The 18,165-nt window shown below is 43.7% G+C and overlaps 1 protein-coding gene across 1 annotated transcript in view; it reads left to right on the top strand.

Annotated features, from left to right (window-relative positions):
* Positions 1 to 18,165, top strand: part of LOC308132235 (solute carrier family 12 member 2-like) — a gene marked incomplete at its 5' end in the record, with an annotated part of 47,427 nt that overhangs the window by 17,580 nt on the left and 11,682 nt on the right. The window contains 2 exon segments of the mRNA XM_080499234.1: positions 15,423 to 15,534; positions 15,615 to 15,755. Of these exon segments, the coding sequence (XP_080355360.1) occupies positions 15,423 to 15,534; positions 15,615 to 15,755 (253 nt within the window).

Genomic DNA, 18,165 nt, shown 5'->3' with positions numbered 1-18,165 from the left:
GTGTCTCAAACGTTGATAAAAATCCCTGGGATTTTCAAGACGTGAATGTTTAAGTTGGAGAGCTGCAACTATACCGTCAGTTTCGTCAACGGCAGAAGAAAATTCTTCGTGCATCGCTTGGCGAAGCTGAGTGTAGTTGTCTTGCACACTGGGAGGTTGTGTTTGGATAAACTTATGGACCGCTCGTGAGCTGGTTTTCTGCAAAAAGAGAATCCTTTCCCTGTCGGTGGCGTGTGGAAGATCAACTAGGTGAGTGTCTAACTCTCTCAAATAATCCTCAATATGTTGATCAGAGTTGTCTGGATCAAATATTGGCATGTCTTCTGCTAAAAATGTCAGCTCTTTAAACCGAGGGAACTTGGATTTCCTCTCTGATAAAGACAGGACTAAATTAGCATTTGAAAAGGTATGGCTTGAGTCACATACCTCAGGTCTGGGAGGTGTGTCGGGGGGAGCTGTGAAGCAGCTGACCCCCCTTCTCCTGTTGACCTGGGAGTCCGAAAATGGATGAGAGGGACTTGGATCAGAGAATCTGGAAGATAATCTTACTGTCTCCTCAAAATCTGAGTCGGAAAACTGGGAAGTCAAGTCATTGCTGACTCTGTCTGTTGACAGACAGGTCAGAGATGACTGGAGTCCCAAAGACATTGACTCGGTTGGGACAGATTTCACCGTCTGTGGGGATCCCTGCTCCTCTTCCACAGAGGAGGAATCTGAAAAACCAGAGTCACATTGGCTGGAAGATCTGACTGGGGTTAGATTCTCTGATCTAAGCCTGAACAGTTCTTCTCTTTGTGAACAGAGTTCTGACTCTGCTGCGTGTAGATCTTTTAAGTAGTGTAATGCTTTTCTACTCGCCGTTCCAGCTTCATGGAGGAGGGAAGCATTTTGCACTTTTAAAAGTTCTACATCCTTTCCTAAGTCTGCTTTAATTGTACAGGCGAGGGTGGTTTGCCTATGAAAGATTAGAAGCAAACATCTCAACAATGAACCATGGGATGCAGTCTGTGCATTACCAGAACCACTAATTAGAGAGATTATCTCTTCATTGCATTCAACCAGACTCAATCTGCCAATGAGTTCCGTGAAACCAGGTTTCAAGCTTTTTGCGATTGAAGTGATCAATTCATCTAAATTATTGATTTCCATTGTTTCAAAAGGGATGATGATGATGAGGCTAAGATTAAGTTATTGTTTGAAAACTTAAATGTGTGTTTATGGAGTTGTCTAGCAGACACCATAAAATGTTCCTGTGGTTAGCCTGATCAAAGGATTGTTCTTCTCTGTGTGTGAGGGGGACTCCCTGTGGAGAGAGAGCTTCACACACAGATAAGATCAGGTAGGAATTTACGATTGTAAAACAATTTAGGGCCGGCTACAGCGAAGGCTCGGTCCCCTCTGCTCTTACACTTAGGCCTGGGATGGTCTAGAAGATAGTGTTCAGCGGACCTCAGAGCTCGGACAGGAGTGTGCAAGGAAATCAACTCTGACAAATAAGGAGGAGCTAATCCATTTAGACATTTAAAAACAAACAAGAGGATTTTAAAATTTATTCTAAATTCAACAGGTAGCCAATAAAGAGATGCCAGCACAGGAGTGATGTGGTCATATCGTGACGCTCCTGAGAGCAGTCGTGCAGCTGCATTTTGTACCATCTGAAGGCTGAATCGAGGACTGGCTCAGGCCAAAATAAAGTGAATTACAGTCGTCCAGGCGACAGGTTACAAGGGCAAGGACGACCGTTTTGAATTGGTTAGGGGGCAAGTATCGCATAAGGGGCAGACATTATAAGTTTCACTTCCTTCTGCTCCTTTTCATTCATATGAAATGCTGTTGTTGCATTGTTTTAAATGAATGAAATAATTAATAAAATGAAAAAATGAAAATCAGCCATAATTCATGAAGATATATATACTTCTCAACGTCTTAAAACTGTGAGTTCTGAGGTGTGTCAGCTCTCATCTGATTATTATTCAAAAGAAACATAATGCATTACTTTTTAACTGTAAGTGTTTGGAAAAACTGGGTTTCTTATTTCTACCATTTGTTTATATGGATAATGTGGCTCTGTAGGGAAATTAACTAAGGATGAAACTGAAAATCTCCCACTTTCAGAAGTTGTCTGTGTCACCTGCTCTCATGGCCCATTTATGCAGCGATGATTTCAAGTGTAAATGCAAAACTTTGTTGCATTTTGGGTGTGCGACAGCACTGCTCGGAAAAACTGAAAAGGCAATATTTTTGAAATAAAGGTGGAACTTTTCGGAAACCTTTGAGCTCCATCGTCAATTGGGAAAAAACAAGAATTTCTGTAAATGCTTGGCAGGGCCATTTTCAGCTTTGTGGGGGCCCTAGGTGAGATGCTATTAGGGGAGATTCCTAGTCCTTTACAGTTTTCTCTGACAACCTCACATGCTAAAATTAAATAGCTAATTTTGAGCCACTCAGGCAAGTTAAACTGATAAAAGAAAAACCTAGAATAGAAGGAAAACAACAATCTTCCATACCTCAATGATTGAAAATTTGTTTTATTTTAAATCATAAAGTACAACCAACATGTAATTTAAAGTGCAATAATGAAAACCAATCAACTCTAGAAATCAGTCTCACACTTGTTACACTTAATCGATTTAGTAACATTATTAATAACACATTATATCACAATATATTGCCTTCAAAATGTGCTGTCTGGCTTTTTTTACTTTCAATTGTGTGGTCCAATAAATATGAAAACACGAGTCACAGCTCATCGTTGCAGTTTTTCTTATATCTAAAAACACATCATTCTAATTCGTCTCAGACAAGGCTGTGCATACAGGCTCGTGGGGCCCCCTGGTGGCTTGGGGACCCTCGGCACTCGCCTCGTCCGCCTATAGCAGGGGGTTTGGTGTGGCTCCCAGTGTGTTATGTTCATTGGGAGATGGGTTCAAATGGTTCTTTGAGTGTTGAAGGTTGCCAACCCCTGGCCTATCGGAAGAAACGGCCCTGACGTTTTACTCGATTCAAGTGAACATTTCTCACTGAAAATTATGTAGAAAACACAAGACCACGAGTTGGTGTTGTTGATTGTTTTTCGTAATAAAACTACACACATGCAGCAGATGACAATATCCTACAAAGATTAACAATGGGAGAACACAGAAATTTGTTTGGACAGACGACCAAGTTGGATTGTTATGACGGCAACTGTCAACTATATAACTACCAAATCCCAGGAGAAGATGGACTGGGAGGAAACATTGTTCTTATTGTCCCTCTACTGAATCCTGTCCCGCTGGCAGCCCTGTCTTAATCACACATCAATGACATTTACAATCCACATCCTCTTGTTGCTGGTTCACCCTCTAACAGCCACCTATACCTCAACCCTCGCAAGCGCTTTGTTTTAGTGGATGTGGTGTTGTGCTAACGTTAGCCACCTAACAGGCTAACTCCTATGCGGCACTCTCCTTTCATTTTCAATCCCAAAGCCAACTTCAGTAGCATGATGCCTCCCCTCTCAACAGACGACGACCAGAAACTTCTCCAGAAGATTGCAGTGCTGCAGACCACAATTCACCGCTTCGTGAACGTGGAGGTAAATGGACTGTGTGGAAATGAAACAACTTTACCACCAAATCAAAGCAGTATACAAGAGCGAGCCAACACACGGCAAAAACAGCACAGATGATGATAACAAGAATCAGGCTGAATCTGTGCAATGCAAGAGTTGGGGTCCTGCCTGGAACAATCCTGGCGCTAAGCCAAAAAGTAAATCACGTCTCCTGGATATGGGAGGACATGTTACAGGCAGGGCACAGCGTGTTGAGATATGTGATGAGACCGGCTGGCCTGCGCTATCTTCAACCCCTGTACATGGGAGGACACATCCGTGGAAGACTGTGGAAGGGAAGGTTAGCAACAATCCTCCTAAACATACTGTGTGTGAAACTTCAGAACAATGTTGCTTCACTGTCAAAGGACCCTGGATGTCCATCCGATAACCAAGACAACCATTCATCCTCAGACAGCAGGGTAAGAAGTGAGAACACATCAAAAGGCTACATGGAAAGCTAAAGGTGGGACCTGAAACTCTGATTGTGGGTTTATTCTGCTGTGATGGATGTACAAAGGATGTGCAGTAAAAACGTCAAAGTTCTCTGCTTCCCAAAGGACATGGTCAGTGATCTAAATGAGAGAATCCTAAAAGTTGTGGCTGAATATCCAACTGTGAAAAACATTGTGCTGCATATTGGGTCAAATTGTGTCCAAACAACAATCAGAAGTCCTGAAACAGGACTTCACAGGACTATTAAACATGATGAGCTCTCTGAATACTGCTGTGTTTATCAGTGGCCCTTTCCTACCGGTCAGAAGAGGAGAGGAAAGATTCAGCAGGTTACTGTCACTGAATAGGTGGCTTCTATCTGCATGTGCAGGTCACTCAGTGCATTTTACTAACAATTTTAACATTTTCTGGGAACGCAGACATCTTTTCAAGGCTGATGGACTTCATTTTAACAAGTCACGAGTGAAACTGTTCACTTCTAACCTCTTTCACTTCCTGCATCATCTATCTGTGCCCTCTGCCAGACATAAAGCTCAACAGGAACCATCTCAGAGGACAAACAGAACACAGTGTAGCGAAAACCTTGAGGAGGAACTGCATCTGCCCCCACCCGAGGAGACATTTGGGAAGGATAGACGTCAAAGCCAAGATGAAGGATCTCTCCTTGCCTCCAGCCCCCTCCACAGCACTAAAAACCGTGACGGTGCACCTTCCCCACCCCCTAAAATCCCAGACAGGTCATCCAACTCCCCTATTTTTCCCTCCCCCTCCTCCCCTCACCTGGAATTTACCCACCAGATGAAGAAGCTGGTCAATGGCGGTATCAAATGCACCCTTCAGCCCTCTCCCAGTTTCTCCCCCATGAATCCCCATTTTAACCAGTTCCAGTGCAGATGCCAGAACCACAACGACCAGCCCCCCGTCCCTCCACACCGCCATCATGCTTTGTCCCTGCAGTCTGATGATGATTTGGCTGCATGTGCTCAAAATGTAACAAGCTTGAACTGATGTGTTGTGGGTCCAGCCCGCAAGGATAACAGCAGTCGTGACTTTTCTCAAGATGAATCGGAACCCTGTGTGTTAGAAGGTTCCAGTGTTTCTGTTCTGATAGGTAACAGATGAAGAAAGTTGGCTCTGTCAAGACACAGAAAGCATGATTCTGAAAGGGTTTTAAATATGGTCCATATTCTGCATGATAAATAGCCTGCTCCTAAACATTGGGCAGACAAAACTCCTAAAACCTTAAAGGTGGCTTTAGTAAACATTAGATGTTTAGCAGAGAAGACATTTATAATCTATGATTTTATTATTGAGCACAATCTCGATTTTAGGTTTTTAAAGTAAGATAGTTGAAAAGGCTGTTTTTCAACAATTAAGTCATTACCTAACAAAAAGTAGCCACTTCCCTGCCTTCCAGTCAGGTTTTCGACAGCCCCACAGCACTGAGACGGCTCGTTAAAGTGTTTAATGAGTCGCTTAAAAACAGACTGGCAGGATCTCAGTCCTCGTGCTGCTGGATCTCAGTACTGCGTTTGATACAGTCGACCTTGACCTATTACTCAACCGACTGGAGAACTGGATTGGACTTTCCAGCACAATTCTTCACTGGTTCAGATCTTACTTAGAGAACAGAAATTACTATAGGTGACTTTACATCTGAGCAGACGGAAATTACATGTGGCTCCATCTGGGGCCTCTTCTTTTTAACATTTACATGCTCCTACGAGCTCAAATTATTGAAAACAACAATGTAAGTTATCATAGCTATTCAGATGACACGCAGCTAGTGCCCTATAGGGCCTGTATAGCGCCATGGTCTCCTGGGGACCATGGCGCTATACAGGCACTGTATTGAGCAGAAAAATGAGTGGATGTGCCAGAACTTTCTTCAGTTAAATAAAGACAAAATTGAAGTAATGGTTTTTGGAGCCAAGGAGGAGCAATTATAAAATGGGCCCAGAGCTTCTGTCGTTACAGGTAAAAACCACAAACCAGGCCAAAAATCTGGGTTTAGTGACGGACTCAGACCTCAATTTTGTAAAACACATCAAAGCAATTACAAAGTCAGCCTACTATCACTTGAAAAAGATCTCAAGGGTTAAAGGACAGATGTCTCAGCAGGATCTGGAAAAGCTCATCCATGCATTTAACTTCAGTAGGCTCGACTACAGATCTACCTAAATCTACCTAAAAAACAATAAGACAACTGCAGCTGTTTCAGAACTCTGCTGCAAAGAGTCCTCACTAAGACCAAGAAAGTATATCACATCACTCCAGTTCTGAGGTCTTTGCACTGGCTCTCTGTTTGTCTGAGGATAGATTTTGAAATCCTGCTGCTGGTTTTCAAAGCTTTGAATGGTCTCGGACCAAAATACTGTACATCAGTGACCTCCTAACTCGGTATGGACCAATTAGACCACTGAGGTCAATTGGATCAGGTCTTCTATCAGTTCCCAAAGTCAGAATCAAACATGGAGAAGTTGCGTTCAGCTTCTATGCTCCACATATCTGGAACAAACTCCCAGAAAACTGTAGATCGGGACTTCCAGTGTAGCGACTAATGGAGTAGGACGCGCCTCTCTGAGCTCCTGCAGCAACTTTCGCAAATTCTATCTTAGGCACACTTTTGTATCTTTTTCCCGTCTTTTTTCGGTGTGTGTTTCTCCCACCACTAGAATCTCAACTCAACGGCGACTTCTTTTTGATCAAAATGCCTCCAAAAGCCAAACCAGCTACACAACCACAGCGGCCTACCCCGCCCGCTGCATCCCCGCCTCGTAGTGGCTCCCCCTCCTGCTCGGACGCAGCTGCGTGTGGCGGCGGCACCGCTCTGCACCCCGACTTTAAGGCCGAGTTGCTCTCGTCACTCCGCGTCGAGATGGCGGCTATTTTCAAAACCGAGCTCCAGGCGGCCTTGACCGAGAATTTGTCAAACATCAAGACTGAACTACGGGCAGTGAAGTCGGAGCTATCTGACAGTATTACAAACATCCAGTCGGAGGTGTGCGCTCTGAAGGGCACCGTTGGAGAAATGGAAACATCGCTTTCCTCCTGCACTGACGACATCACCACCTTACAAGCTAAAGTGGAGCATCTGTCAACAGAGCTGACAAGATTGGACAATAAATGCGAGGATTTGGAGGCGAGATCCCGGCGCAATAACATACGGTTGGTGGGAATTCCTGAGGATTTTTCCACCTCTTCTACTGCCACAGCTATCTCCTCTCTGCTCAAGGAGGCACTGAAGCTCGAGAAGGAGCCTCTCGTGGACCGCGCTCATCGCACTCTCCAGCCGAAGCCGAAACCTGGTGAGCGCCCTCGCCCCATAGTCGCTCGTCTACACTATCATATGGACTGTGTAGACATACCAGGGCTCAGCAACGGATCAAGATTGGAGACATGAGCTTCTCTATCTTCCCCGACCACACTCCGAGGACGGCTCGTGCCCGAGCCGCCTTCAATGATGTCCGGCGCCAGCTCCGTGAGATACCAGGGATACGTTATGGGCTGCCCTACCCGCCGCGCCTCCGGGTTACACACAACGGTGCAGAGAAGGAGTTTAAATCACCTGAAGAAGCCAGTGCATTCATCAGGTCGCTGGACACGTAAGGGAAATAAGATAACACTGATGTAGTGACTCTTCACAATTAATACTGATAGTAACTATTTTTTCAATTCATATGGACGTGTTTCACGTCTTCACGGGCTGTGTCCCGTTCTCTTTTTTTTTTCTTTTTCTCTTCTTTCTTTTCACTCGTCAGTGGTTCTCAGTTTAACTTGGACTTGATTAGTGCCTTGTTTACCAAATGTTGCTAGGTTTGCAGGAGCTCAAACCGAAGCTTGACTGTTACTATTGGTCTTAAAGCCGTAAGCATTTGTTTTAGGGATTTAACTCCTTGTGGAGTTAGCACTGGGTTCTCCATTGTTTGGGGATGGGGTCATGGTAAGTGCTATGGGGTGGGGGGGGTGGGGGTGGGGGCTGTGTTCTATAAGTGTCTCTTGTTTTTTTCTCTCTCTCTTTCTTCCTTTTTCTTCTTCTTGGGGGCCCACGTTCAGTTTATTTTTATGTCTAAGAACTTAAAAAATGGCCTCAAATCCTAGTACTTCTGCTATCCCATGTATTGGGTCTTCTGTGAGATTTTTGAGCTGGAATATTAAAGGCATGGGGAGTCCAATTAAGAGATCTAGGATATTTGCACACTTGAAGCGTCTTAAAGTTGATCTAGTGTTTCTACAAGAAACCCATATGCGCACCAAAGACCAGGTCAGACTTAAATGTCCTTGGGTTTCTGAGGTATTTCACTCAAATTTCAATTCTAAAGCCAGGGTGGTTGCTATTTTAATTGGTAAGTCAATTGAGTTTTCAGCTTCTAAGGTTATATCAGACAAAAACGGCAGATACTTAATTGTTTCAGGTACATTATTCCATGTTCCCATTTTCTTAGTTAACATATATGCCCCCAATTTCGACGATCTGCAATTTATGAATAAACTTTTTGAATGTCTTCCCTCATTGAATAACAATCTCCTTATAATTGGTGGGGACATGAATTGTGTAATCGATCCCAATTTAGATCGCTCTAACCCGCGAACTCTGACTCCATCATTAATGTCGAGGTCTCTTTCTGATTTCATGTCCAAAAATGGTTGCATTGATCCTTGGAGATTTTACAACCCTAACACCAAGGAATATTCCTTCTTTTCACAGATGCATCAGTCTTTCTCTCGGATTGATTATTATTTTATTGATTCTAAACTAATTCCCAATGTACTTACTGTTAATTACCACCCTATTGTTATTTCTGACCATGCCCCTCTTTCTTTAGACATTCAGTTTTCATCACAACCCCGGTACCCTACACCTTGGAGGTTCAATACACTACTTCTTTCAGATGATAAGTTTAATAAATTCATTGCAGCTAAAATTGATGACTTTATCGCTATAAATAAAAATGACACAGACCCAGTCCCATGCTCATTGCTCTGGGAATCGTTAAAAGCATACCTACGGGGACAAATAATCTCGTACTCTGCCCATTTGAACAAGTCCCATAAAGCCAAATTGCAAGAACTCTCTATTAATATCACTAAATTAGACCAACAACTTGCTACCTGCCCCTCTCCCAGTTTACTTAAACAACGTGTTGAGCTACAGACTGAATTTGATCTTATCACCACTAATGATGCAGAGTGACTTCTCTTACGATCACGCGCCACATATTATGAACATGGTGATAAGGCAAGCCGGCTCCTAGCTCATCAGCTACGTCGCCAGGAAGCCTCACGTATGATTCCCCCAAGTAAAAGATTCTTCAGGCATATTGCATAGAGATCCCACCACCATTAATTCTGTTTTTCACTCATTCTATTCCTCTTTATATAAGTCTGAATCTCCACCCGACACTACTGAAATGAACTCGTTCCTAGATAACCTCAATTTCCCTTTGATAAACCCAGACTCTGCTAAAGAACTTGACTCGCCGTTAACGGTAGAAGAAATTATTCTTGCTATGAGAAACATGCAAAATAACAAAGCTCCTGGCCCAGACGGATTCCCAGTTGAGTTTTTAAAAAAATTTCAGGATAAACTGTCCCCATTACTACATGCTGTATATAAGGAATCGCTACAACAGGGTACTCTCCCTCCTACTTTAAGACAAGCCTCCATAAGTCTCCTCTTAAAAAAAGATAAGGATCCGGTTCTCTGCAGCTCCTACAGACCTCTCTCTTTAATAAATGTGGATGCTAAGATCCTTGCGAAAGCTTTGGCCTATCGCCTGGAAAATATTGTACCAACTATTGTTTCACCTGAGCAGACTGGATTTGTTAAGGGGCGGCAGCTGTTCTTTAATGTCCGTACTCTCCTAAATATTATCTACTCTAAAACTAACACAGCAACACCTGAAGTAGTGATCTCGGTCGACGCTGAAAAAGCATTCGACAGGGTTGAATGGGACTATTTATTCACTGTACTAAAGAAGTTTGGGCTGGGAAATGTGTTCATTTCGTGGATCCGTCTCCTCTATACATCTCCACAAGCTAGTATCTCCACCAATAACATTCAATCCAGTTTTTTCACTCTCGCCCGTGGCACCAGGCAGGGGTGTCCTCTATCTCCCCTACTGTTTGCACTAGCTATAGAGCCCTTGTCAATCTTTCTGAGGTCCTCTTCTATTTTTACTGGAATTTCACGATTGGGCACAGAATTTAAATTGTCTCTTTATGCTGATGATTTATTGCTGTATGTCTCGGATCCTGTTCTTTCCATCCCAACAATTTTATCTACCTTTCAGAGATTTGGATCATTTTCAGGCTACAAAGTAAATATCTCTAAAACTGAATGCTACCCTGTCAATGCTTCAGCGTCACAGCTCAAACAGTCTGATATTCCTTTTAAATTTAGCCTGTCTGGGTTTAAGTATCTAGGGATCAATGTAACCAGAACGCTAAACTCTCTTTTTTCTGCTAATTTCCTGCCTTTAATGTCTAAAATTAAATCTGACCTCCAAAGGTGGGGAAGCTTACCTCTCTCATTAATCGGAAGAATTAATGCAGTCAAAATGAACATTTTGCCCAAATTTCTATTTTTGTTCCACTGTCTCCCACTTTTCCTCCCAAAGCAGTTCTTTAAAACAATTGATCAAACTATCTCTCACTTCCTATGGTGTGGAAAGGCACCCAGGATCCCCAAATCCACACTTCAGAGATGTAAATTCAATGGTGGATTGTCACTTCCAAATTTTCAATTGTATTATTGGGCAGCACATATCCACAAGATTTAATTTTGGTTCAAATCAGTGGATCTGCCATGGAGGCGCAGTCATGTGTTTCATCCTCCCTAACTGCTTTACTTACCTCTTCTATTCCATCCAACCCCTCTGGCTTTACAAATAACCAAGTGGTTCGCTCCACGCTATAAATTTGGTATCAATTCAGAAGGCACTTCAAGTTTAAGTCAGCATCTACCTTAGCTCCTTTATTGAGAAATCATTTATTTAAACCTGCATTTACAGACTCAACCTTTTTTACATGGCATAATAAGGGCCTGAAATGTTTTAAAGACCTTTACAAGGATGGTATTTTTTGCAGTTTTTCAGATCTCTCAGGAGAATTTCATCTCCCACCCTCTCATCTCTTTCGTTACTTTCAAGTTAGACACAGTGCTAATGCTTTGTTTCCAGTTTTTCCCTCTTTACCACCAAGTCTACAGTGGGAGGACCTTCTATCCCACGATCCACTTCAGAAGTCACTCATCTCTAAAGTTTATAATGAAATACTGTCTTTTGATTGTTCACCAGTTACCAAAGTCAAGACTGATTGGGAACAAGAACTGGGGCTACATCTGGGAGATGACTGGTGGGACTCTGCTCTTAAGAAAATTTACACTAGCTCAGCCTGCGCTCGTCTCACACTTATACAGTTTAAAGTATTGTTTAGAGTCCATTATTCCAAAACTCGACTGTCACAAATCTATCCCAGTATCACCGACAATTGCGACAAATGCCATGCTTCATCTTGCAACTTAACTCATATGTTTTACTCTTGTTCGTCACTTTCTCGTTTCTGGCAGAATTATTTTGACACCATGTCAAAAATATTTTTAATGACTATAAAAGTCTCTCCCCATGTCGCCATATTCGGGCTCCCAGAAGACCACAACCGGTTTACCGTTAACCAATTAGATATTTTAACCTTTACCTCCTTACTGGCAAGGCGCCAGCTTCTTCTTCATTGGAAGTCAACTAAAGCTCCATCTAACACTCAGTGGCTCAATGACACCATGTCTTTTCTAAAGCTGGAGAAGATTAGATATTCAGTGCAAGGTAACTCTGATACATTTTATAACAAGTGGCTTCCCTTTTTAACATTCTTTCGCTCTCTTCAGGCTATACCTCCTGATTGATGGACCCCAACCTCCTTTCTTTCTTTTTCTTCTAATCTTATCATTATTATTATTTATTTGTTTATTTTATTTTATATATTTTATTATTATATATATTTTTTTTTTATTTCTTTATTATTAATTTTTTTTTTTTTTTTGTACACTGTTTGTTTGTTGCCCGAACATGTTCCTGTTGGGCTACAAATACCAAACAAGAAAACACCCTAGGAGGCAGACTGTATGTCTTGCTCTTCATCATGATGCACAGTATTTCTACTGTATCGATATGTTTACACTTTCAATTGTGATACAGTTATGTTGCGATACTCAATGTAATTACAACATTGGTTTCTGTTCTAATTTGTGCCTTACCTCCTAATAAAAATATTAACCAAAAAAAAAAAAAGAAAAAAAAGAAAACTGTAGATCAGCTAAAACTCTCCGCACATTTAAGTCAAGGTTGAAGACTCATCTGTTCTCAGCTGCCTTTGACTAAATTACTTTATCAATTAGCTTAAGTCTTGCTTTCAACTAAATTCTGCACTGTAACTTTTCTGTTTTTAATCATTTTAATCTTCTTTATTCTTAAATTGTATTGACTTATTTGAATGATTTTAAAATGTGCATTCTAAATTGTTTTAATCTGCAGTTTGAATGTATTTGTGAAGCACATTGAATCACCTTGTTTTTGAAATGTGCGTGACTTGAACATGTGCAGAAGAACCATTTATGACAGCGACGGTGGGCAGTAGCAGCAGCAGCATTTCTGCCGTCAACTTGGGATGGAGTGTTCCCATAAAGTGTTGCTTTCGCCCATTTCTCATGACAACAGACCCCGAGCACTTTCAAAAAGTTCCACCGATGGAGCCATTTTGTAAATGTGTTTTCAGTGGCTCCGAGCAGCGTTGTCATGTAAAGGGACACAAACTAACAAACAACTTAACTATGGCTACAGAGCAGGTCAAAACTCAAACTTACAGAACATCTGAGGCCGTTCACAAAGTCACCACACGGGTGGAGACATCTTCCTGATAGGGGCAGCATACTATTACTGCAATGCAATATTACGTTATTGGTTGTTTCAAAGAGCTATTAAAGTGGCTCCAAATCAACATGTTGAGAAGATAGAACATGTTATTAATTCTAGTTCTCTGCATTTAACCCATCTCATAATTTTACATACTCAGAGCAGTGGAACCCAATGAGCAAGTGAGGGTGAAGGGTTATGCTCAGGTACCCACAGTGGTGTTGGGGGCCACTCAACCTCATGGAAGGGGGAGGGGGGACCACGTTTTGAGAACAAAGAGATCACATGGTCAGAATGGGAAAAGTTCGCCATTGATCCCGGATCACCCCCCGGATCACCCCCCCTCCAAGGTGCAATACTAGAGGCCAACGGCAGGGGGAGCCTGAGAGCTCCCTCACCAGCTGGAATGTCCAGGGCGGGCCCTCCGTCAGGATTGGTCCACTTGACCCAGAGCCCACTGGAAACCCGACACCAGCCAAAAGGTATAAAATACCCCCGCGGGGGTGATTTCTTCCTCTCCAATGTTGAAACCTGCGTAAAGACGGACGCATCCGTTTTGCACGGAGACGAAGTGCCACGTGTGCCCGCTGACCGGGCCCGGAGTTCCACACCGAGCCGGACGAGCCGACAACCACCGTGGAACTACTTCTACTTTTCCCTTTTTCCTTTTTTTCCTTCTTCACCGGAGTCCGAGTGTGCAGCTGCCAGCGCACCGTCCTCCCGCATGCAGACCTGAAGCCGCTTCTTCTCCCCCCTCCTCAAAAGAAGCGCTTGATCATCCTGGAATCATCCTGTGGACTTTTTCCTGTCCACAGACCATTTGAGCTTGTTTTCCCTGGGACGCCAGAGAGAAAAACAAGCTCCAGCCGGGAAATCAACGGACTTTCCCCGGCCGCCGCAGCATGTTCACCCTCGTCAAACTGAGTAAGGCTTAGAGTCTGGGCAGGCAATGAGAATAACGTGACTGTAATATTGCTGTGTGTTTTATTATTGTGTTGAAGTCAGGGACGCCGATCCCTGTTTCCAACCCATCTGTGTCTGCGTGTTGGATTTGCATCCACGCGAACCTCCGCACTGTGCAGCTCTCCCCCTCTGTCTGCCCCTCTGTGCCTGGAGTCCAATATTGCCACATTCTCAAATTTGGACTCGGAGTGCACAACGCTAGACAGTGTGTAGAGCTGGACAAATCCTGTCCACTGCCCTTCTCCCTCCCTCCTTTTCTTTTCTCCTCTCCTCTCCACTAAACAATCGCGTAAAAGCAGCCACAGCTGATCCCCATGCGCTCTGTGACCGTGTGTAGTTCACGGTCCCTGGGATTTCTCAGCCACGAGCCCCCAGGCGCGCTCCGAGCAGGCTCACGAGCCGTGCACGAGCACAGTGACGTCACGCCGTCCAGACAGAGTGCGCCGAGCGCCTCTGGTGGCCGCGTTGGTGATTGCAAGCTCTTGAAAGACCGCCACTCGGGTGGACAAGTCGAGTCATTGCATTCTCCCTCCGTGCGCCGCCGCGCCCCTAGTGGTCGTTCCGGTTACTACCTCGAACTAGACGCCTGCCGCCATCTCATGTCCGTTCGAGGTCATTACACCCACACACACTGACCCTCCAACGCATGCCGCCACCTGGTGGACGTTCGTGGTCATTACATCCTCACTCAGGCTTCCACACACTCACTCATACACACTCACACACCCACACACACACACACCCTCTTTCTTTGTACACAGTGTTTGCTGTTTAATAGATTAGATCTTCGTGTTTGATTGTTTATTACTTAATTGTGTTGTTTTAATAAATGATTTATGAATTATTTTTGAATAAATACTTTTTGTTAATAAACACATTTTAACTGAATTGATCGATTCTTGGTTATCATTGTGTATTTTTTGTTGACAATTCACTGGTTTGTAACAGTCTGTGCTCGAAGCTCACACCTTCCTTGTTATTTAATATTGTTATATTTATACAGAAATATTAACTTTACTTAAATAACCCTTTTTGACAAACGAGACTGAAATTTGGTATTAGCTATTTCCAGCTTAGCTGGTGGTGCCCCGATTTAATTATTATTTGATAAATAACCAATTTATGCAAATTAATAATTTTTCATTAATAAATTATTTTTGATAATTTATTAACTTTTGAGTAATTACTCAATTACTCTAGGAGTTGCTGATGAGTAACTAACCGTTTACTTCATTAGTAATTCCAATTTTTCCTAAATTACTTTCAGTAATCTATTACTTTCAGTAATCCATTACTTACAGTAATTATTTATGCTAATTACCGACCATAAATCCCAACAGTGGTGACCTGTTTCCTGTGGGATTCTAACCTGCAACCTTCAGATCTCAAGTCTGCTTCTATAGCATCTGTAGGCCACCACTACATCAGTGAGATGACTTCATCAAACATGGAACTGTGAGTCACAATACATCAATGTAACTATGTGAAACTGATTCTTTCAGGCCGCAATGTTTGGTTCTGGTCGGATATCCAAACTCTCGTCCTGCCCTCGTCCAGCTGGTTCATTCATTCACCAAGAACGTCAGTCTCATGGTGTGCGGACACGTCAGGATGGTACGTAGAGTCCGTCCGCTGGAGCTGCTGCACACCATTTAGTTTCCGTCTGACTGCTGCCTCCCTCTGTCCTGCTGCAGGTGACCCGGCGGCCCAACTTCAAGGAGCTGTCTCAGGACTACGCTCGCTGTCAACGTTGGTTGAACAAAAAACGCATCAAGTCATTTTATGCTCCTGTTTTCGCTGACAACCTGAGGCATGGAGCCCAGCTGCTCCTTCAGGTGGAAAAGAACACACTTTAAAAACTTCAACATTCATACATTGTGTCAAACAGCTTATTTCTACCTCCAAATAACATGAGGGCTTCCCCCAAAGAATTTCGAATTATCACCAAGTGCAAAAAATAATGTACAATACAATAATGTAAATAAGGTACTTTGGAGCTTAAGAGCGTATTCTCCTAAAATTCCAAACCTCTTTTTCTTGTGGTGTTGATAAATGATCCCACCCAGCAAAAAATGGTTTAAATGATGTTGAAAAGGTGCCTTTGCTTTCCATCTGAACTACATCAAAATTTGGTAGAACAGAGACAGGTAAAAAGCCGTCTTTTTCAGGTCATTGAAAAGACCTCTTTTCAACGTCATGCTGATAAAACATTTATTTATGTGCATAGTTGAATTCACAAACTCAAAAGTTAAAGTGATAAGTTTCATTGTGTAGCTTCAAATGTTCAATGCTTACAACAAAAAACAAATAATGGTCATAACATTGTGCAGTCTGCCTAAAACGAAGAAGGCCCCGCACTCATTCGGCGACGACGAATTCCAAAAGAGACCTGCCGTTGGCATGGGCCTAGGGCCCATGCCGTTGGCGAGGTCCCTAGCTATTGTTCTATGACTCCCGAATGATCGCCAGAGGTGGCGCTTTATGCACTGAATATCCTCCTTCGCGCATGCACAGTGTGAGTATGTATACCAACAATACCAACCCCTGGATGACCCGGATGAAGGTTATATCTTTGGGTGTCACTCCAGGGCACTTTTGTACAGAATCTTTCTGTGATCACACAAGGATTCTGAGTGACAAAGGCCTCTGGCAGTCATTCGGGATTCATAGAACGACAGTTACAACCGTAACTCTTGGTTCTATTTCATCCCTGCTGACTGCCAAAAGCAGTACTTTAAGCATTGAATGACTAATACCAGAAAGGTCATGAAGAATCCTGCTTCCCACCCTTCAGTATGTAGGGTCATAGGACTCTGGCTGAAGGGCCACAGCCAATGGATGAGGTGTGGCCACATTCACCCTATAGAATCTGGAGAAAGTGCCCGGCGATGCCCATGAGGCCGTGGCACAGATGTCCTCCAGGGACACTTCCCTCAGGGCAGCCTATGACGTAGCAACTCTCCTGGTAGAGTAACACTGCACACCAGATGGGAGGGGATGGTTACTTGGCCGATATGTATGAGCAATTACATCCACAATAAAGTGGGACAGGCACTGTCTGGAGACAGCACAACCCCTGTTAGGACCACCATAAGAGAGAAAGAGCTGATCAGACCCCGAAAGCCTACAGTAGCTGTCGCGTAGGCCGTCAGGGTGTGCACTGGACACAACAGTTCAGGCTGGACCACTGACTTCCGGGGAGGAGGGATGAACCGTACCGGCTGAATGGGCTGGTTGAGGTGTGTGCGGGACAGCACACACCTCAACATTAGGGAGAAAAGAGTTAGTCCTGAGCCAAACGAACTCCACCATAAACATGTGTTGCTGATCGCCAGGGCGTGCAGCTGATGGACACGGTTTGCAGAGGAAATGGCCAGAAGGAATGCAATCTTAAGTGTAACCCACTTTAGCTCTGCTTGCGTAGTGTCTCCAGTACCAGGGGAAGAGCCCATGCTGGGGACCTCGTGGCTCTCACAGGATTCAACCTCTAAGCCCCTTTCAAGAAAAGGGACACCAGCTTGGGGTGTGCCATCATGCCATTGTTGACATCATATGTCGGCAAAATATTGCTGCGACATAGACTTTTAGCATTGACGGACAAAGCCCTTTGTCCAGAAGGGACTGGAGGAATCCAGAATAGTTGTCACAGGGCAGTGCATTGGGTCCTCCTCCCGCCTTGTACACCAGTCAGAAAACAGTTTCCATCTGTTTTTCGTACAGGAGGCGAGTAGATGGTGCTCTCACATTCTCACAGAGACACTGCTGTGAGACTTTGAGCTTCCTGCACTTAGATGCCTGGCATCTAAGTGGAAACTGTTCAGCCTCCTCTGCAGCAGGCGCACCGACAGCAAGCCCTGGGGAAATACCCCCAAGACTGATGTTAGCTTGCCTAACAGATGGAGAAATAAGATATAGGTCAGTCAGTGGCCCTATACAAATAGGGCAAGCTGGTGAAAGATATTGTCTACACGGAGGGAGGACGGTTTTGCCCTCATTGTTACACAGTCCAATGATACCCTGATGAAATTTGTGACCTGGGATGGCACCAGGCAACTCTTTTCCATGTTTACCTTTAGCCTTAGTCCAGCCATATGGGACAGGAGACGTTCTGTGTCTTGGGACACCTGGGCACGTGATGGAGCACAAATCAGCCAGTCGTCCAGGTATGGCAGAACCTTGAAGCCCTGAGACTGCAGATGTGCAAGGGCTGCAGACAAACAGCTTATGAAGACCCTTGGGGAAACT

The sequence above is a fragment of the Blennius ocellaris genome (genome assembly GCF_963422515.1).
Source record: "Blennius ocellaris genome assembly, chromosome: 7".
Taxonomy (NCBI): Eukaryota; Metazoa; Chordata; class Actinopteri; order Blenniiformes; family Blenniidae; genus Blennius; species Blennius ocellaris.
Note: the sequence above shows the minus strand (reverse complement) of the source record. Positions and strands in the feature narration are given on the sequence as shown.